Source organism: Mercenaria mercenaria, chromosome 11 (genome assembly GCF_021730395.1).
Source record: "Mercenaria mercenaria strain notata chromosome 11, MADL_Memer_1, whole genome shotgun sequence".
NCBI classification, from domain to species: Eukaryota; Metazoa; Mollusca; class Bivalvia; order Venerida; family Veneridae; genus Mercenaria; species Mercenaria mercenaria.
The window spans coordinates 8358245-8380951 of NC_069371.1; the positions used below are offsets into that span (position 1 = coordinate 8358245).

General features: G+C 37.8%; 1 protein-coding gene across 2 annotated transcripts in view; it reads right to left on the reverse strand.

The window, feature by feature from the left end:
* Positions 1 to 805: 805 nt before the first annotated feature.
* Positions 806 to 22707, reverse strand: part of LOC123531704 (protein suppressor of hairy wing-like) — a 41064-nt gene continuing 19162 nt past the window's right edge. For both annotated transcript variants that reach the window (XM_045312898.2, XM_053518492.1), the window contains 3 exons: positions 14176 to 17015; positions 13750 to 13869; positions 806 to 7943 (listed from right to left, as the gene is read on the reverse strand). In XM_045312898.2, the coding sequence (XP_045168833.2) occupies positions 7225 to 7943; positions 13750 to 13869; positions 14176 to 16990 (3654 nt within the window). In that variant the 5' untranslated portion in view covers positions 16991 to 17015 and the 3' untranslated portion in view covers positions 806 to 7224. The remainder of the gene's footprint in view (positions 7944 to 13749; positions 13870 to 14175; positions 17016 to 22707) is intronic.

A 22707-nucleotide genomic window follows, 5' to 3' on the forward strand; every position in this document is an offset into this window, starting at 1 on the left:
TCTATTTTAAGTTTGAATCAAATCCATTTTGTAATAATTGAGATATAGTGAAAATACATCAAAATCAACCTTAAATTTAAAGTAAAAGGGGACATAATTCATAAAAATTTTATGTCAGAGTTAAGCACCATATGTCACATCATCTGGGTGAAGAGGTGGAACAACTATTTTAAGTTTGAATCAAATCCATTTAGTAATAACTGAGATATAGTGAAAATACAACAAAATTAACCTTAAATTCTAAGTAAAAGGGGACATAATTCATGAAAACTTGGTGTCAGAGTTATGCACCTTGTGTCTCATGATGTGGGCACATGATGTGGGTGATGAGGTGGAACATCTATTTTAAGTTTGAATCAAATCCATTCAGTAGTAACTGAGATATAGTGAAAATACATCAAAATCAACCTTAAATTCTAAGTAAAAAGGGGCATAATTCATAAAAAAAATGGTGTCAGAGTTATGCACCTTGTGTCACATGATGTGGGTGATGAGGTGGAACATCTATTTTAAGTTTGAATCAAATCCATTTAGTAATAACTGAGATATAGTGAAAATACAACAAAATTAACCTTAAATTCTAAGTAAAAGGGGACATAATTCATGAAAACTTGGTGTCAAGAGTTATGCACCTTGTGTCACATGATGTGGGTGATACGGTAGAACATATATTTTAAGTTTGAATCAAATCCATTTGGTAATAACTGAGATAATAGATTTCGGGATGCGACGGGACGGGACGCGACGGGACGTGACAAAACTGACTCCTATATACCCCCCTCAAACATGTTTGGCGGGGGTATAATAACAATCAAACATAAATTTATTGATCCATGACAATTACATTAAGTTAACTCTAAAATAAAAAGTAACAAAATGAGTGCAATTTGGTGCATGCCACTAGGTGGGAAATACTGCCATCTGCAGATTATATTAGTAAATAATTATCAGATTTGAATGAAGAAATATGTACGAGTTCTGCTGGGGAAATACTGCAAGGTTTTAGTGGCACAACAAAAGCTGCATAACATTTATCCACAAAAGAACAAGTGCATAATTCTCCAACTTTCTGTGCTACAGTCAAACCTTTAATAGCTGTCACCATACTTATAATGGTCACCTTCTGGTCCATCTGTTAGAATTCCTGTTAAGTTAGCCCTTTATATAGCATGACCCTGTCAAACATTGTCAACTGTTGAGCCAGCAGAGGTCAGTGAAATACACTATAACGGTCATGTAAGAAATTTCTTATGTGGTAAAGTAATATTGTGCAATTTGTCCTACTGTACTGCATAAAAAATGACCCAGGGTATTTTAATAGTCTAAACATCAAAAATGGTGTGATTTAATGAATAAATTTGTTAGTTTGAGTAAATAATTATTTTCTTAGCAACATGCTTAATTTGCAAGAGACTGCCACAAAGCAAAATTCATTTATAAGATATTATTCACTCCTGAGGAATGCACCCCATAAAATACATGTAAATTGTGTGTTTTTACACTATAATATAATAATTTATTATTAAATTGAATTTTCTGGCGATAGTGACTGGTTTAAACACAGTCACATGATCTGTATTGACTAGTGTGATGAGCCTAAAGTACGTACTGACCGTACCGAAAACAATTCTGCTAACCTGTCAGAAGCAGAAAAACAAGAAATTCTATTGAATACAGATGCAGCAAATACTAAACGTGCCACAGAAACAGCAGTAAGGTGTTTCAAGGACTATTTAAGGAGTAAATAGTTGTCAGATGCATTCAAAAACTTGCAAAAACATGACCTGAACCTATTACTCGGTGATTTTTACAGGCATTTGATTCTGCTAATGAATTTGATATAAATTTGGTAACTTTTGAACCACTCATTAGTTCACAGTCGAATGATTAACTCAATGAACTTCAGGAGTTTATCAGCATAGTGAGAATGTTGACTCCTTGATCATACGCAAACTATGAAGTAAAACAGTGTAACTGCAGTCTCCCACATGTCAATGAACATGATAAATATACAAAAGGCCCATGTGTCCCATGCCTGTGTATCACAACTGTTCCAATAAAACAGTTACTGTTAATTATAACTTTTCATAAGCTTGGCAATTTTAGTATTGTACCACTACTGGATTTTATGATAAATTATTGAAACCTTATTATTTATGCAGTAACAAAAAATCACTAGAAGCACAGTATTGGGAAATACTTTTAAGTAGGCCGGAAATAATAATAAAACAATCGTTAGGTTCGCTCGACCTGATAAAAGCAATATCAACTTCTGACTGCGCCATCGGTCGACATCGCTTTTGGTCAATAAATCTACATACATGTATCAACCTCACCAAAAGGCAAAAATTGTATAGTATCAATTTTATCTAGGGATGGCAACAAGTACCATTTTGGTACTCGAAGTACTCGCCGATTTTTTAGACAGAGTACTCAGTTACTCGTTAAAAGTGGTTTCTGTAACCGGAATAGGCGAGAATCAGTTGTATTTAGCATATGTTCACTATTAAAGGGAGATAATTTTAAATCATCAGTTGTTTCACCATTGCTCCCGTAAGCAGTGATATAATGTTTCAAAACCATTTTTTAGTTGTTGAATGCAGTTGTAAACTAGAAAATGCTTTTGTAAAAAAGCGCATGTCTCCCCCAATGCAAAGTCCTATAGGCAAGAAGTCAATTAGGGTCAGGAGCGAAAGTCAAGGAGACACTGATGGTTCAGGCTCCTGTGACCTTGACCTTGGATCAAGTGACCTCAAAATGAATAGGGGTCATCTACTCTGCATGTCCAATCATCCTATTAAGTTTCAACATTGTAGGTCAAGTGGTTCTCAAGTTATTTCCAAAAAATGATTTCACATGAACAGGCCACTGTGACCTTGACCTTTAATAGACTGACCCCAAAATCAATAGGGGTCATCTACTCTGCATATTCAATCATCCTATGAAGTTTCAACATTCTGGGTCAAGTGGTTCTCAAGTTATTGATCGGAACTGGTTATCAATGTTCAGGCCTCTGTGACCTTGACCTTTAACGGAGTGACCCCAAAAACAATAGGGGTCATTTACTCTGCATGAACAATCATCCTATGAAGTTTCAACATTCTGGGTCAAGAGGTTCTCAAGTTATTGATTGGAAATGGTTTTCCATGTTCAGGCCCCTGTGGCCTTGACCTTTAACAGAGTGACCCTAAAATCGTTAGGGGTCATCTACTCTGCATGACCAATCATCCTATGAAGTTTCATCATTCTGGGTCAAGTGGTTCTCAAGTTACTGACCAGAAATGGTTTTCAATGTTCAGGCACCTGTGACCTTGACCTTTCACAGAGTGACCCCAAAATCAATAGGGTTCATCTACTCTGCATGACCAATCATCCTATTAAGTTTCAACATTCTGGGTCAAGTGGTTCTCAAGTTACTGACTGGAAATGGTTTTCACTGTTCAGGCCCCTGTGACCTTGACCTTTAATGGAGTGACCCCAAAATCGATAGGGGTCATCTACTCTGCATGTACAATCATCCTATGAAGTTTCAACATTCTGGGTCAAGTGGTTCTCGAGTTATTGATCCAAAATGGTTTTCCATGTTCAGGCCCCTGTGACCTTGACCTTTGACGGAGTGACCCCAAAATCGATAGGGGTCATCTACTCTGCATGACCAATCATCCTATGAAGTTTCAACATTCTGGGTCAAGTGGTTCTCTAGTTATTGATCGGAAATGGTTTTCAATGTTCAGGCCCCTGTGACCTTGACCTTTGACGGAGTGACCCCAAAAACAAAAGGGGTCGTCTACTCCAGCAGCCCTACAACCCTATGAAGTTTGAAGGTTCTAGGTCAAATGGTTCTCCAGTTATTGCTCGGAAATGAAGTGTGACGGAAGGACGGACGGACAGGGCAAAAACAATATGTCTCCTGGGGGAGACATAATAATTACTTTGTGCTAAAGGGAAAACTCGAGAATGTAAACAACACAGATGATAACAAGTTATTGATATATTAGAAGTAACTTTTTATGTCCCCGTAATAACGTAAGGTAATCAAAACATCAAAACAAAAAAAGCAACTTATGTATTCTAAATTTCGTAATCGATACTCAAACACTGAGCGAGAACTTGGTTAACCGGTTAACTGTTGCCATCCCTAGTTTTAACAAATCTTTTATAAGTAACATAATACAAAATGTGTGCTTTATTATTATAAACCAATACGCCATTATTATAAACCAATACGCCACTATAAACAGGTTAGACTGTATATGTATTCATCTTAATTGATAAAATCATGATAAAATCACATGTATTTTGTTCATCTGGCTGAACTGAATAATAATGGAGTTAATGCACTTCTGACTGCCCAAACAGCCATTAATGTGATGTCACTAGTGATGTCACAAGCCTGATGAGAAATTTCCTGGTGATACATGTAAAATATCAAAGAATGTTCCATCTCAACTGAACAGAGTTGAAAACTGAATATATATAATTATCTGAATTATCTCAATTCAACTCTTTATAGTGTACTGCAGTCATTAGGAATTTACTGATTATGTGACTGTTTAAATTTGGATATTTGTACTTGTTTGGTTTAACATCCCTCTGACACAAATACAGGTTATACGGTGAATTTCCAGCTTTTCATGGTGGTAGAACACTCAAGGTGAACACTGTCTCAGACGGACACCTTCACACAACCATCAAACTTCCACAAGCTTGCTGGATGGCTTCCTCACATGAATGAATTCTTAACCTAAAGCAAGATTTCGAACCCACAGCCGTGAAGGGCCACAGAGGTCCCTTCTAGAATTTACAGTAAACTTATTGTAACTATTATAGCTCAAAGAACTCACATCCAATTGTTATCAATGTTCTATTTTATTAACATGAAATTATCATTAAACACTGTCTCCAATTTTCACTGACATTTGTAAATATTTGGCAGAGATAATAAGCAATCTTCTAGTGAGTTAAAAATATTGTCTATAAATAACACTAATATATAGTTTTACAGGGAAACAGTCTAGTCATTTCTAGAGCAATAACTTATATATAATAACTAACAAAATACATAAATTGTTATTTATGGCAGATGCTTGGGGGAACAGGTCAAAAGTACTGTCTGAGATAGCACAGATGACATTAGAACTGTTACTTGGTGCAGACAAACCTCTGCAATTCAACAGTTTTAACTGTTGTTCCTGATACCCTGTAATAACAGTTTTGTCTGTTCTCAGTTATCTCAAACCAAAAACACATTTCTACCACATAATTTATTTCTGAAAAATGCCTAAGAAATTCTAATACTTCTGAAAGAAACTAATTTCTGTAACAAATGTTGATTAATTTAAACACATTTAAGAAATAATTTATAGCAAAAGTGTGCTTTAACACTATTTATGCACGATGGGCGGTTATACGTTCGGTGTAATAATTTCACAAGGGCACAACCCGAGTGAAATAATTTGTATGACGTATTACCACCCGAGTGTATAAATAGTGTTAAAACACAGTTTAGCTCTAAATTATTTCGATTCTAATATGCCCTTAATCTAAAACAGTAGATAAACTAGAAGATGCTTTTGTAGAAAAGCAAATGTCTCCCCCAATGCATAGTCATAGAAGTCAATAGGGGACAGGAGTGAAAGTCAAAGAGACACTGATGGTTGGCTGCAATAGGGATCATCTACTTGGCATGTCCAGTCATCCCACTAAGTTTCAACATTCCGGGCCTAGTGGTTCTCAAGTTATGAATTGGAAACGGTTTTCCAAGTTCAGGCTCCTGTGACCTTGACCTTTGATCAAGTGACCCCAAAATCAATTGGGGTCATCTACTCTGTAAGTCCTATCACCCTATGAAGTTTGAAGATTATAGGTCATAAGGTTCTCAAGTTATTGACCAGAAATGGATTTCCATTCTCTGCCTGCTGTAACCTTAATAGACTGACCCCAAAATCAATAGAGGTCATCTACTCTGTATAGCCAATCATCCTATGAAGTTTCAACATTCTGGGTCAAGGGGTTCTCAAGTTACTGACCAGAAATGATTTTACATGATCAGGCCCCTGTGACCCTAACCTTTAATAAAGTGACCCAAAAATCAATAGGGGTCATCTACTCTGCATGACCAATCATCCTATGAAGTTTCAACATTCTGGGTCAAGTGGTTCTCAAGTTATTGATCGAAAATGGTTTTCAATGTTCAGGCCCCTGTGACCTTGACCTCTGACAGAGTGACCCCAAAATCAATAGGGGTCATCAACTGTGCATGACCAAACTTCTATGAAGTTTAAACATTCTGTGTCAAGTGGTTCTCAAGTTACTGACTGGAAACTGTTTTCTATGTTCAGGGCCCTGTGACCTTGACCTTTAATAAAGTGACCCCAAAACAACTGGGGTCATCTTCTCTGCATGTCCAACCATTCTATGAAGTTTTAACACTCTGGGTCAAGTGGTTCTCTAGTTATTGATCGGAAATGGTTTTCAATGTTCAGGCCCCTGTGACCATGACCTTTAAGAGAGTGACCCCATAATCAAAATGGTTCATCTACTCTGCATGTCCAATCATCCTACGAAGTTTCAACATTCTGAGTCAAGTAATTCTCAAGTCATTGATCGGAAATGGTTATCAATGTTCTGGCCCCTGTGACCTTGACATTTGAAGGAGTGACCTGAAAAACAATAGGGGTCGTCTACTCCAGCAGCCCTACTATACAACGCAAAGGGCTATACTACCACCCTACAAAGTTTGAAGGTTCTAGGCAAATGGTTCTCCAGTTATTGATCAGAAACGAAGTGTGACGGACAGACTGGGCAAAAACAATGTCTCCCCCAGTTGGGGGGAGACATTAATATATAGAAGCGCTCTTTCTTGGTCGTAACAAAAACTTTGATGTCATTCTAGTGTTTTAACAGAGACAAGCATATTAGAATAAGTCATCATGATCAACTAAACACTTAACAGGAGGCACATGATGAGAGAATTTTTGCACATCAAACTATTAAAACTGCTATGTTATCCCTGGTGCAGGATTTCTGAAATCTACTTGAAATTGTTGAAAATGACAAAATTACTATTAATATAGAGTATTTGGCAAATAAATAACTGTTGCATTTATCCCTGATGCAGGATTTTTGAAATTTATAAAAAAAACTGTTAAAATGACAAATTACCATCAATACACAGTACTAAGCAATAAATATAATTGTTGTCCTGAACACATTCTGGACTGATCAATCTGAATTTGTATTATCAACAACATTCAGCAGTTTAAATGTTCCGTCAGGATAAAGAAGAATTTGACATTGTTCAGCATTTTCTGGAATTTCAAGAATTTGTTCAACATTTTCATCCTGTTCTTCCATCTCTGGTGCTGACTGGGAGATAGCGCCGTCTGCTTCCTGGATAATAACATTCTGTTCTTCCTCTGTTAACTCAACAAATTCAAGGGATTCACTATTCCCATCTTTCTCTATCATAACTTGGTATTCTTCACCATTCCCTAGTTTAATAAACTGTCCATTCCCTGCTGCCCCTGATCTGACTTCAGGCAAAGTTGAAACTGTATTTTTCTCAGAAGAAGTCTTAGCACTATTTTCAACTGCTGTATTTTTCGAAATTGGTACTTTAACCACCCCTGGGGATACTGTTACATAGCTTGGTCCAGGGGGCATTAGTCTTACAATTTTATTCTCTAATGATTCATTGTCAGGCTCATGAATTTTTACAATATTGTAGTAATTTGATTTTTTCTTAATTCTGGTTGGAGTAACGAAACCTTCATGTGCAATTCTCTCATGTCTTCTCGCTTTCTGCCGAGATGGGAATAAATCACCACAGTATTTGCAAGGTCGGCTAGCACCTTCTCCATGGACCTCAACCATATGGATGGACAAACGTTGTTTGTGACTGAAGGCAGCCATGCATTGATTACAACGGAACCTTTTCTTCTCTGAAAAATGTAGAAACATAAGACTTCTACACAAAAACAAACTATATTGATGGATATACACTAATTACTTGTAAAATAAAACAACAAGATGGCTGTGATGGCCCTAGATTGTTCATCTGAGTTTAGCTGCTTGCTTGAACAGTTTAAAGCTTCTACTAAATAAAAACAGGCAGGTAATCTGTATGTGTGTTTCTTTTTTTTGTGTGTGGTGTGGGGGGGGGGGGGGGGGGGGGGGGGGAGGTGGGTTAAGACATTGGAGAAATTGTGTGATATGATAATATCAAACGAAGATTTTTTTTTTTTGAGGAATCGGAATAATTTGACAATTCCTGGTAATGAATCACACAAGGACCCTTTGTGAGAAATTATTTTAAAATCAGGCCAGGAGTTTCATGATACAAGAAGATTTTTAAAGTTTCTATTATATACATATAGGGAAAATAGACCACGCCCTCTGGCAGCCACGTTTATTAAGCAATCGGAATAATTTTAACAATCTTGGTAGATAATCACCTAAGGACAATTCGTGTGAATCTATTTCAAAATCGGACCAGAAGTTTCACATAAAGTGCTCAAGGTTGAGGTATTGTGGTCAGTGATTGTCCATCGTCGGTCGTCTGTCAACATTTTCTTTTAAACAACATCTCCTCCTAAAACACCAAGCCAATTTTGATGAAACTTCACAGGGATGTTCCTGGGATAGTCTCCTTTAAAACTGTTCAAAGAATTGAATTCCATACAGAACTCTGGTTGCCATGGCAACCAAAAGGTAAAACTTTAACAAGAGGTCTGTTGACAGTGTGCTCGACTATTCAGAGAATTGATGTATGTATGGGGTCAAAATATTACCACAGAATTTCAGACAAAAGAAGAACAAGAGCTTGTAGAACACAAAATGCCCCCCTGGAAGCATTCAGTAATTGCACAAGGAACAGAAATTGTTTGGTCACTGTACAAAAAAAATATACTGTTCTGTGTCAATGTGACTTTGACTTTTGACCTACTGACCTCAAAATCAAAAGGGTCATCTGCTGGTCATGATCAACCTCCCTATCAACTTTCATGATCCTAGGCCCAAGCGTTCTTCAGTTATCACCCGGAAACTGTTTAACTGTTCGGGTCACGGTGAGCTTGACCTTTGACCTTCTGACCTCAAAATCAACAAGGGTCATCTGCTGATCATAAACAACCTCCTTATCAAGTTCTGTGATCCTAGGCCCAAGCGTTCTTAAGTTATTGTCCAGAAACCATTTAACTGTTCTGGGTCACTGTGACCTTGACTTTTAACCTACAGACCTCAAAATCAATAGGGGTCATCTGTTGGTCACGACCAACCCCCTATCAACTTTCATAATCCTAGGCCGAAGCGTTTTTGAGTTATCATCTGGGAACCATTTAACAGTTCCAGGTCACTGTGACCTTGACCTTTGACCAACTGAGCTCAAATCAATAGGGGTTATCTGCTGGTCAAGGCCAACCTCCTATCAACTTTCATGATCCTAGGCCCAAGCATTCTAGAGTTATCATCTGGAAACTGTTTTAACTGTTCTGGGTCACTGTGACCTTGACCTATGACCTACTGACCTCAAAATCTACAGGGGTCATCTGCTGGTCATGACCAACCTCCCTATCAACTTTCACGATCCTAAGCCAAAGCTACTTGAGTTATCATCCAGAAACCATTTAACAGTTCCGGGACACTGTGACCTTGATATTTGACCGACCTCAAAATCAATATGGGTCATGGGCTGGTCATGACCAACCTCCCTACCAACTTTCATGATCCTAGGCCCAAGTTCTTGAGTTATCATCCGGAAACTGTTTAACTGTTCTTGGTCACTGTGACCTTGAACTTTGACCAACTGACCTCAAAACCAATAGGGGTCATCTGCTGGTCATGACCAACCTCCCTATGAACCTTTATGATCCTAGGCACAAGCGTTCTTGGGTTATCATCCAGAAACGGATTGGTCTATGGACCAGCCAACCGACATCTGCAAAACAATATAACCCTCTTTCTTTGAAAGGGGAGGGGGGGGGGGGGGGGCATAAAAATAGAGAAGACAAACAATTTACCTGTAATTGTGGAACTGGATAAGTATTGCACTATATGGCAATATGTGACCATGATGGTAAGCAAGTGTTCAAAGTTTCAAAGCCACATATCAAACAGTCTACACAAAATATGGAATGATATGCAAAACTTAATTAACTTCTATGTCAAAAAGGGCCATAGGCCCATAGCTGAGCCAAAGTCCTTGTCCTAGTTATGTAGTCTTGCCTACATATGTAGACGACTCTGATGGTAAACAAGTGGTCAAAATTTCAAAGCCATATGACAAACAGGTTAGGCAAAATATGGACTGGTACGAAAAATTTAACTGATTTCAGAGTCCAAAAAGGACCATAATTCAGCCAAAATAGTTGACAGAGTTATGTACTCTTGCCTACAGATGGAGATCATGATGATAAACAAGAGTTCAAAGTTTCAAAGCAATATGTCAAACAGTTATGACAAAAATGCACTTGTACAAAAACTGAACCAATTTCCAAGTCCAAAGAGGGCCATAATTCAGATAAAATAGTTGACAGAGTTATGTACTCTTGCCTATAGATGGAGATCATGATGATAAGGAAGTGTTCAAAGTTTCAAAGGCACTTGTCAAATAGTTTTGACAAAATCTGGACTTGTATGAAAACTGAACTAATTTCCAAGTAAAAGGGCCATAATTCAGCCAAAATACTCGACAGAATTCTGTAGTCTTGCCTCTTGCCTACATGATTATGGAGATCATGATGATCAACAAGTTTCAAAGCCACAGGTCAAATAGTTTTAACAAAACATGGACTTGCAGTATGAAAACTGAACCAATTTCCAAGTCCAAAAAGGGCCAAAATTCAGCCAAATAACTGACCGAGTTTTGTACTCTTGCCTACAGAGACAAGTGATAAAAGTGTCAAGAAAGCTATATTTTAAACCGTTTCCACAACATTACGAACTGGTATGAAAAACTTAACCAAGATTTGTATATTAAAAGGGGCCAAAATTCAAAACAAAACTAGAGCTGCTTTTGAGAAAAGCACATGTCTCCCACAACTGCCTATCTAAATAGTAAGTCAGTATTTATATACTGTTTACTCACCATTAATATACCTTTGAAGAGTAGAAAGGCTGATTCTGGGTAATTCAAGGGCCATAATTGTGAAATGCCTGGGCCCATCTGGCTAGTTATCAAACCTGGCCAAGGAATTATTGTCAAACACATTTTGTTCAAGTTTGGTGAAGATTGGATAAGAGCTGTTCGACTCAGAGCGCAGACAAGAGTAACAAGAGCTATCCGTAAGACAGTGCGCTCCACTATCCAGCGATTTGACAGTAAAATCAATATATGTCTTAATAAGAGACCTCTACCTTAAAAGGAAAAAGAAATATTTTTAATTTCAAGTAATTATCTTTTAAAGTACCAAAGATATGTCTATAAACAAAGCTTTCGAAAAAATTTAACATGACAATAATTCCAAGTATAATAACTTGGTGACCCTGACCTTGGGTATAATGGACCCAGCCCCTGCAAATACTTTGTTTGTATGATGGACAATGTTTATGTGAACTTACAGTAAGATATAAGCAATTGTAACAAAGATATGACAGAAAAACAAAGGTTGCTGAAAAACTTTACCTTAAAAATAACCTAAGTATAACACCTTGGTGACCTTGACCTTGGGTATAATGGGTCCAGACCCTGCACATAATTTGTTTGTATGCTGGACAATGTTTATATGAAGTTACAGTAAGATGTAAGCAATAGTAACAAAGATATGACAGAAAAACAAAGGTTGCCGAAAAACTTTAACCAAGAAAGCTCACGCCGATGCCGACGCCGACACTGGGGCGAGTAGTATAGCCCCCCTATTCTCTGAATAGTGGAGCTAAAAAGGCCAATTTTCGGTAATTCAAGGGCCATAATTCTGAAGTGTCTGGGCTGATTTGGCTAGTTATCGAACTTGGCCAAGGACTTATGGTCAAACACATTTTGTTCAAGTTTGATGAAGATCGGATGAGAAATGTTCGACTTAGAGCGCAGACAAGAGTAAAAAGGCCGATTTTCGGTAATTCAAGGGCCGTAATTCCGAAGTGCCTGAGCCGATTTGGCTAGTTATCAAACTTGGCCGAGGACTTTTTGGTGAAGATCGGATGAGAAATGTTCGATTTAAGAGTGCTGACAAGATATGGACAGACAGACGGACGGACAGACACACAGACAGGAATAAATCAATATGTCACCCACCACACAGTGGTGTGGGAGACATAATCCTTGATAGAGTTATGTTCTCTTGCCTAAAACGATGATGGTACACAAGAGTTGATATTTTCAGAGGGTTTTCTCAAACTGGTACGAAAAACTTAACCAAGGTGTGACGCCGACGCCATGGTAAGTAGGACAGCCCTACTTATTTTTCTAATAGTCGAGCTAAAAATACTCTGGGTAAAAATACCAAATCAAAATGAGATCAATTAAGGTTGCCATTAATAGAATTTCTTCAAACTTTGGATACTGAAGGACAATCATCTAAGAAACAACAAGAGCTGTCTCCATAGGATGACACACATTGAATGAATAGTTATGGCTGATGTTAGAGTTTAGGACCTTTGACCTACGATGCTGGGTCTTGCGCGCGACACGTCGTCTTACTGTGCCACACATTCATGCGTAGCTATTTTAAAATCCATGCATGAATGACAAAGATATGGACCCGGACACACCCATCAATGCACTATCATGAAAAATGACCTTTAACATCTAAGTGTGACCTTGACCTTTGAGCTACGGACCTGGGTCTTGCATGCGACACGTCGTCTTACTGTGGTACACATTCATGCTAAGTTATTTGAAAATCCATCCATGGATGACAAAGATATGGACTGGACACCCACATCAATGCACTATCCTTTAACGTCTAAGTGTGACCTTGACCTTTGAGCTACAGACCTGGGTCTTGCGCGCGACACATCGTCTTACTGTGGTACACATTCATGCCAAGTTATTTGAAAATCCATCCATGGATGACAAAGATATGGACCAGACACGAAAATTGCGGACAGACTGACAGACCATCAGACCGACAGACGGTTCAAAAACTATATGCCTCCCTTCGGGGGCATAAAAATATGCAATAAAAGTCATAGGTCACCAGTATTGAAAGAGATATGCATTGAAAATGTCATAAAAAATTCACCCATCTCATATACAGGGAATTCTAGCATACGCCTTTAACTTTACTTGAATATACCTATGCCAAAACAAAACTGGTCTTGATATCATAAGTGTATTCAGACAAATATGTTTTTTGATACCTCAGATGTTGTGATGGCTATATGCTTGAACCACATCAACTTTACAATGTCTTACCCTCTTGTATGAGCAAAAGATTATTCAGTTACAGTTACTTTTTGGTACATCATGGTAATATAAGGTCTTACCTTCATGTGGGCAAATATGACTCTGTTACACCATGCTGGTATAAGGTCTTACCTTAATATGAAAACAAAGTGACTCATGTGCATCATGATAGTATCAGGTCTTACTGTCATGTGTGACAGGCTATTGAAGTATATTCCAGTAGAATCAGGTCTTACCTTCACACTGAAGATGATGTTTTAGGTGCAGCATGGTAATTAAATTTCTTACCTTCCCATGCAAGTTGGTGTGCTTTGAAATAAACTTGAGATTTTGGTTATTTAGGTTCTAAGCTTTGTATATGAGCAGGTTAGTCTTGAGATACTGCATAGTTATATATGTCTTACCTTCATGTGTGAGCAAGTGAGTTTTGAGGTACATCATTGTAGTGAAACCTTTGCCACAATGCGGACATGGCTTGTCTTTTGGTCCATGTGTTTGTTTGTGAATCTCCAGATAAGTCTTTCCTGTAAAACAAAGTAACATATTTTAAAGCAAATAAAAAGGAGGTCCAAACAATCAAACTTTTAAGTGCAAAATCTGTGAATTAAGGTTATTTCTTTGGATCATATTATTACTAATATCAAAACACCTAGTAAACATACATATCTATGCATGTTGTCAACAGTTTGGTTTTTTATGGAGTAACCCAAGAATGCAAACAGCACCATGATAAAATGGCTGCCAAATTAAATATCATACAGTATTTATAGTAATATCAAATAGTTATAACTGTTAAAAATAAGTAAAGCAAAACTAAAATAAACAAGTACCTTTAAACGCTTGTCCACAAATATCACAGGAGACCTTTTCAGCATTATGAGTTTTCTTCATATGATCAATCAGGTAACGTCGAGTTTTGTAAAAGTTATGACACACTTCACATTCCCAGTCTTTAGTTGTGTTGTGTACCTCAAGGTGGCGTTTATACCTCACAGCCAACACAACCATACCACACACAACACACTCCTTTGTCTCAGTTTTTGATTTATTCGACTTCCTCTTATTCTTCCTCTCAGCAATCTCCTCTTGAAGCTTTTGAACAATTTCCTCGGAATAATATTCATCTTTTTTCATCAGGTGTTTTCCTTTATGTGCCCACAATGCATAGGTGCTTCTCAATCTCTCACCACATATATCACAAACAAGTTCTCTTTCCCCATGAACATTTATCATATGATTCTGGAGATGTTCTTGTGTCTGGAAATATCCTTTACATATACTACAGCTGAATTGCTCATCATCATGGTGTTCTAAAAGATGCTGTACCAAACTCTCATGTGTAGGGAAATTCCGTCTGCAAATTTTACAATACTGATTTTTTGTTGTGCCTACAATATCATCTTCTAACACTATATGGTCTCCGTGTAGGGGTCCATCTTTCAAAAGATCTAAATCTATACCCTCTTCCTTACTTTGTCTTTCGGGAACTGTTTCCTTCTTCTTTTTCTTCTTTCTATAGTACGAATCTCCATTCAACAGTTCTTGTTGTGTTTTCCAATTTATGTAATCCTCCTCGGACACTTCTACTTTTTCAACTTCATCCAATGCTTCACTAATCTCTTTCTTCAAAATATGCATCATTATATGCTTCTCAAAACTCTGATTGCCTTTCAGAATACTGCTACATTTTGGACAGCCATATTTCTTCATTGTATGAACAGATCTAATATGATCCTTAAGATGTCTAGTACTTTTGTAATTTTTCCCACATTGAGTACATTGTACTGCCTTTACTTTAACATGAGCATACATGTGCTTCTTCAGTGCTTTCCATAAATAGTAACGACCACATATTGCACATGGATACATACAATTCTTTACAGGCTGACCATCTTTGTTTTTTCTAGAAATTCTCTTCTTCTTCACTTTAAACTTCTTTAAATACTCTTCAGGGTCTCTAGTATTTTTCAGTGAAACAATGACATTGCCTTTATTATCATATTCAATCTCTGACTGAGGTTCAAAGTCTGGATCATTCTCTTCATCATCTAGAGCTTCCTCTTCCCTAAAGTCATCATCACTATCATCATCTGATGCATTGTACTCATAATCTGAATCAATTTCCACTTTAATGGCAGTGTCTGAATCTGAGTTAACATCAACTAAAGTTCCGTCATCCTTTACTGCAGGTTCTTCAGCAGAATCACCATCTTCCCTTATTTCTATTTCCTCTGTCTCTTCAAAATCACTACTATCGACCGGGTCATTATCTGACATATCAGAGTCATAATTAGCTTTATCTGCATTTACTTTTTCTGTCACAATATCATTCTTTAGATTCAATTCCTCCTCCTTGTTTGATTTGTCAGTTTCTACATTTTTCATCGAGACCACTTTGATCTTTTTAGGAAGTGCCTTGTTTTCGTTCTCTTTTATAACTTCCACATCTTTTCCTGAACTATCTTTGTCTGGATCTTTTTTTTCTTGCACTATTTTTGCCATACTTTCACTATTCTTTGGCCTCTTTTCAACATCATTTTCTCCAGCTTTCTTTTCTTTAGATTCAACACTGATATTTTTTGTAGGTGCACTGTTCTCTTCAAACTCTGAATCTGACTTAGATGATCCTAGTCCTGCGAGTGCTTTATAGTCAACACGTTTATTTGCATATCTATCACTAATTCTGCGGCTTGATCTTGTAAGAGGGGATAAGTTTCCTCGTGTGCCATATGTTTTAATAACCGAAGTCTGTTCTAAACTTGATTCAAGTGTAACTCTGTTTTCAGAATCTGTATTTTTCATCTTTCTTTTCTTTTGGCTATCACTACAAGACAAGTCATCTAAGGAGCTTGTTTCTTCTTTCTTCCTCTTGTTCCCATTTCTAGATTGCATAAGATTCTCTTGTTCTACTAGTTTTTTAGAAGACGTGTTGGTTTTCTTACTTCCCACTACTTTACCTTTCACTGTTGACTTCTTGTTTGTCTGAGTTGCTGTTGTAGATATTTCAGCAGTTTTTCTCTTTCTACCTCTAACATTCCTTGGAGATCTTACAACTCTTTCTACTTCATTAGAGTCATCGTCAGAATCACTTTGTGATAAAACAACCCTAGATGCTGGTCTTGCAGTATGATCAGCATTACTATAACTGTAATCAGATATATTTTCTTCACCAACCATATGCTCATGTAATAAACTCATGGAAGGAAATTCTATTTGGCAGATCCCACATTTGAAAACATTCTCATTTACCTTTCCCTGGACATCCAGTGCTTCCAACATTTCATTCTTCTTATTCATCTGAGCAATAACATCAAAGTTTTCATGAGATTTTAAATGGGCATAGAAAACAGACACTTTGTCAAACTTTTCTGAACATATTCCACAAACAAATGGACAGACATCTTTTACCACATTCTTAACAGAACCAGTGGCAACATTTCCTTTCTCAGTTTTCTCATTCATTTCTACCTGCTGATTATCTTCATTACAATTTACTGTTGTTTCACTTTGAATATCATCTCTCCATTTTGATTTACTAGTATCCTCAGTGATGACACTGACTAAATCTGGCTTATCCCCTTCACCATCAGCTGGCTGACTTCTTCTGTCAAAACCATGGTCTAACTTCTCTTCTGAAGTCTCCATTGTACCAAATCACTTTCAGTACTTTCTGAAAAGATAGAAAGAAATGGTGGATGGACAGAGAAACAAGTGAATGAAGTATTGCCATGCAATACAAAGTCCCCTACTGGAAGGCACCTAATTTTCTCTACTGCAGTATAACATAATGAACTGATATCTGTCAATGATGTATAAACAATATTGTACTATATATACAATATGTTATAACAAAACACTTGGATTAAAATTTATATATATAAAAACCTACAGTTGTTTTCATATTGAATTTTTTTGGCTGATTATAAAAATGTTATCATGTAAGTTATTTATAGTAACAACAAAGGGAAATTAATCTTTAAAAAAAAAAAAAAAAAAAAAAAAAAAAAAAATCTATATAATACAAGTCCACAAGAAACTCTTTACCAGGTAGAGATAGCTCAAAAAACACCTAAAAATTGGATGTAACATGCATGCTGTACCACAGAAAAGTGGTCTCGATTTTTCTCTACGCCAGTAATAAAAAAGTTACAATAAAATCTATTTATAGTAACAACAAAGGGACGTAATTCTAAAAACAAGGGTGCCTCATGGTGGTGAACATTTGGTCCAAGTTACATCAAAATCCCTCCATGCTAGAAGAAGAAATGTCCCGTACAAAGTCATTCTTGAATTTGACCTTTGACCTCTAAATATGACCTTGACCTTAGACCTAGGGACCTGGTTCTTGCGCATGACATGTTGTCTCATCCAGGGGAATATTTGTGCCAACTGATATCTAAATCCTGCTTTGCATGACAAAGTTATAGACCGGAAAGGAAAAAAATCCTCTTGACCTTTGATCTCAAAGTGTGACCTTGACATTTAAGCTAGGGTATTGGGTGTTGCGCATGACACGTCGTCTCATCATGGGAAACATTTATGCCAAGTAATATTGTAATCCCTTGATGGATGACAGAGTTCTGGATCGGTCAGGGCAAAAACCTTATTGACCTTTGACCTCCAATTGTGACCTTGACCTTTGAGCTAAGGGTCTGGGCTTTGCGCATGACATGTTGTCTCATCATGGGGAACATTTGTGCCAAGTAATATTAAAATCCCTTCATGGATGGCAGAGTTATGGACGGGACAGGAAAATAACTCTGTTGACCTTTGACCCCCAATTGTGACCTTGACCTTTGAGCTAGGGGTCTGGGATTTGCGCATGACACGTCGTCTCATCATGGGGAACACTTGTGCTAAGTGATATTAAAATTCCTTAATGAATGTCAGAGTTATGGACTGGACACGAAACAGACCCTGTTCATGCTATGTTAACATTTGACTGCTAAGTGTGACCTTGACCTTTGAGCTAGGGGTCTGAAAGTTGTGCATGACACATCGTCTTATTATGAGGTACATTTGTGCCAAGTAATATTAAAATCCCTTCATAGATGGGAAAGTTATGGACCGGACAGGAAAAAAGCCTTGTTGACCTTTGACCTCCAATTGTGACCTTGACCTTTAAGCTAGGGGTCCAGGTTTTGCGCATGACACGTCGTCTCCTCATGGGGAACATTTGTGCCAAGTAATATTAAAATCTCTTCATGGATGGGAGAGTTATTTACCGGACAGGAAAAAAGCCCTGTTGACCTTTGACCTCCAATTGTGACCTTGACCTTTGAGCTAGGGGTCCGGGATTTGCGCATGACACATCATCTCATCATGGGGAACATTTGTGCCAAGTAATACTTAAATCCCTTCAAGGATGGGAGAGTTGTGGACCGGACAGGAAAAAAGCCCTGTTGACCTTTGACCTCCAATTGTGACCTTGACCTTTGAGCTAGAGGTCCGGGTTTTGCGCATGACACGTCGTCTCATCATGGGGAACATTTGTGCCAAGTAATATTAAAATCCCTTCATGGATGGCAGAGTTATGGACCGGACACGAAATTGCGGACGGACGGACGGACGGACGGACAGACGGACGGACGGAATGACGGAAAAGTGCATTCCTATAGTCCCCGAAACTGGTTTTCAACCAGTAGGGGACTAATAAACTGGAATGTTCATCACTTCCAGCACTTGTTGAGAAAAAAAAATACAAAAAAAGTGAATGTATTAAGAAATAAACTGGAATCTTAATCACTTTCTCGCTTAAAGTACTTGCTGGAAAAAAATAGAAAGATACAGTGAATGCATAGAGAAAAAGAAGGGAATACTGTTTAAAATTAGGAGAAATCAATGAGAATTTTGGGTATTGTAACAAGATATCAATTGGAATGTTGCAGAATTAAAAATTAGGCTAAACTGCACAAGCTGGAAACACCTTAGATTAATAGGTGAATTCCATCTGTCACTGCTTAAATAACCAATGAATGCCACTGCCAACTAGGATTTCAACAACTGACATCTAGCAATAGGTCTACCTAAATCAAAGCTACTGAGCCAAAACCATTTCCTTTTCTTCAGTAACAATGACCTTGAACTGAGTGACTGCAAATACAATTTAAAACTATGTGCTAATAAAGGCTATATACACATCATATTTGATGACAACAAGTACAATTGTACACACATATTAAAGACTAAGTGAGAACCATTTTTCTATTTTCAGTAATATTTTCACCATTGAACAAGAGCTGTCTCCATAGGATGACACATGCCCCCGATGGCACTTCGAATGAATAGTTATGGCTGATGTTAGAGTTTAGGACCTTTGACCTACGGACCTGGGTCTTGCGTGCCACACGTCGTCTTACTGTGCCACATATTCATGCGTAGTTATTTTAAAATCCATGCATGAATGACAAAGATATGGACCGGACATGCCCATCATTGCACTATCATGAAATATGACCTTAAACATCTAAGTGTGACCTTGACTTTTGAGCTACGGACCTGGGTCTTGCATGCGACACGTCATCTTACTGTGGTACACATTCATGCCCAATAATTTTAAAATCTATGCATGAATGACAAAGATATGGACCGGACATGCCCATCAATGCACTATCATGAAATATGACCTTTAACATCTGTGACCTTGACCTTTAAGCTACAGACCTGGGTCTTGCGCATGACACGTTGTCTTACTGTACCACACATTTATGCGTAGTTACTTGAAAATCCATCCATGGATGACAAAGATATGGACCGGACACGCCCATCAATGCACCATCGGGAAAAATGACCTTTAACGTCTAAGTGTGACCTTGACCTTTGAGCTACGGACCTGGGTCTTGCGCGCAACATGTCGTCTTACTGTGGTACACATTCATGCCAAGTTATTTGACAAGAGATCACAGAGTGATCTTGGCGCCCACCAATGTGCCATTTTTGAGTGTTCCAAATTTCAAGACTTACTGACTAGCTCAAGGTCAAATTTCATTTCCGTACACAACACTTTGCATGTGGTCCAAATTCGAAAGCTGTAGCTTGAGAAATGTGAAAGTAGGTCACTAGATCAATTTCAAGGACGAAATGTGAAAGTAGGTCACTAGGTCAAAATCAAGGTCAAATAACACTTCAGAACACAAATTTATGCATGTGGTCCAAATTTAAAGCCTGTACCTTCAAAATGTGGAAGTAGGTCACAAGGTCAAAATCAAGGTCAAATTTTATTTCGGAACACAGAACTATGCATGTGTTCCGAATTTGAAGCCTGTACCTTCAAAAATGTGAAAGTAGGTCACTAGGTCAATGTAAAGGTCAAAGTTTGTTTCGGTACACAAAACTATGCATGTGGTCCAAATCTGAAGGCTGTAGCTTGAGAAATGTGAAAGTAGGTCAGTAGGTCAAAATCAAGGTCAAATTCCAATTCAGAACACAAAACTATGCATGTGGTCCAAAATTGAAGCCTGTACCTTCAAAAATGTGAAAGTAGGTCACTAGGTCAAAGTCAAGGTCAAAGTTTTTTTCAGTGCACAAAACTATGCAAGTGGTCCAAATTTGAAGGCTGTAGCTACAGAAATGTGAAAGTAGGTCACTAGGTCAAAATCAAGGTCAACTCATGTCAAGGTTCATCTTGCCACTCAAAACCATACATGTGGTCCAAATTTGAATGTTGTAGGTTATTGACAAGAAGATTTTAAAATCTTTTCCCTATATAAGTCTATATGAACCATGTGACCCCCCAGGGCGGGGCCATATTTGACCCTAGGGGGATAATTTGAACAAACTTGGTAGAGAACCACTAGATGATGCTACATTACAAATGCCAAAACCCTAGGCTTTGTGGTTTGGACAAGAAGATTTTCAACGTTTTTCCCTATGTAAGTCTATGTAAACCATGTGATCCCCGGGGCGGAGCCATATTTGACCCTAGGGGGATAATTTGAACAATCTTAGTAGAAGACCACTAGATGATGTCATATACAAAATATCAAAGCCCTAGGCCCTGTGGTTTGAACAAGAGGTTTTTCAAAGTTTTTCCCTATATAAGTCTATATAAACCATGTGACCCCCGGGGTGGGACCATATTAGACCCCAAGGAAATATTTTGAATCATCTTGGTAGAGGACCACTAGATGATGCTTCATACCAAATATCAAAGCCCTAGGCTCTGTGGTTTTGGACAAGAAGATTTTCAAAGTTTTTCCCTATATAAATCTATGTAAATTATAGAAATAAACAAAGGGCCATAACTTACTAAAAAATTGTTGAACCAGTCTGATTTTCAGGGGGACACAACTAGGGTACCAATACATCATTCTGACAAAGTTTGGTCAAAATCCCCCAGGTAGTTTCTGAGGAGATGCGATAACGAGAAATTGTTAACGGACGGAAGGACGGACGGACTGACGGACGGACGGACGGACGGAAGGACGACGGACCACGGACGCAGAGTGATTTGAATAGCCCACCATCTGATGATGGTGGGCTAAAAATCCATCCATGGATGACAAAGATATGGACTGGACACGCACATCAATGCACTATCCTTTAACGTCTAAGTGTGACCTTGAACTTTGAGCTATTGACCGGACACAAAAAATTGCGGACAGACCGACAGACGGTTCAAAAACTATATGCCTCCCTTCGGGGGCATAAAAAAACAATAGATGTTTAATGTTAGGTTACGAACTATTCCAAAATTATTGTCATATAGTCATCATACAGTCATTTTCATTTAGGTAATTAATGTCAAGGTATGTTGCCTGAACTGTAACTCCCCCTTTTTTGTATCTTCATAACCAAAGTCAGTATCTTATGATCTATGTGCTACCAGAAGCATTTGGAGGAGTCTGTCTACATAATCACATGCATTAAGTTCATAAAACATTTTGATAAATTTGGTGTAAAAGGAAGACAAGTTGTTTTGCTTGTTGATAGTACTGGGTGCAATGCCAATATGAACTGTTTTACTTTGGTCAAGGATCTTGCAATGAAAAGACTGGTAAGAAATGGTATCCATTTGATACAACCTCTCAATATTGTTGTTTATAAGTTTTACCCTTGTTAAAAATGTCTGATATAAACATTTGAGGCTCTATAAAAGAGAACACCTGAACAATCTTGTAAATAAGAAAACACATTGCTAGGCATGTGCACACAGCTTTTATGAATTTTTATAACAGCTCAAAATGCTTTCTGTTCAGCTAGAATATAATATTATCCTGTCAAGAAAATCCATTTCAGATGCACGACTGAAATCTGCACAAACATGTCATGTAGAGAGTTCCAATGCAGATACTGTAGAATATGTTAGTGGCCCGAGCCCAGAAAGTACTGGGCACATATTCATCAACATTTTTAAAGTGTGA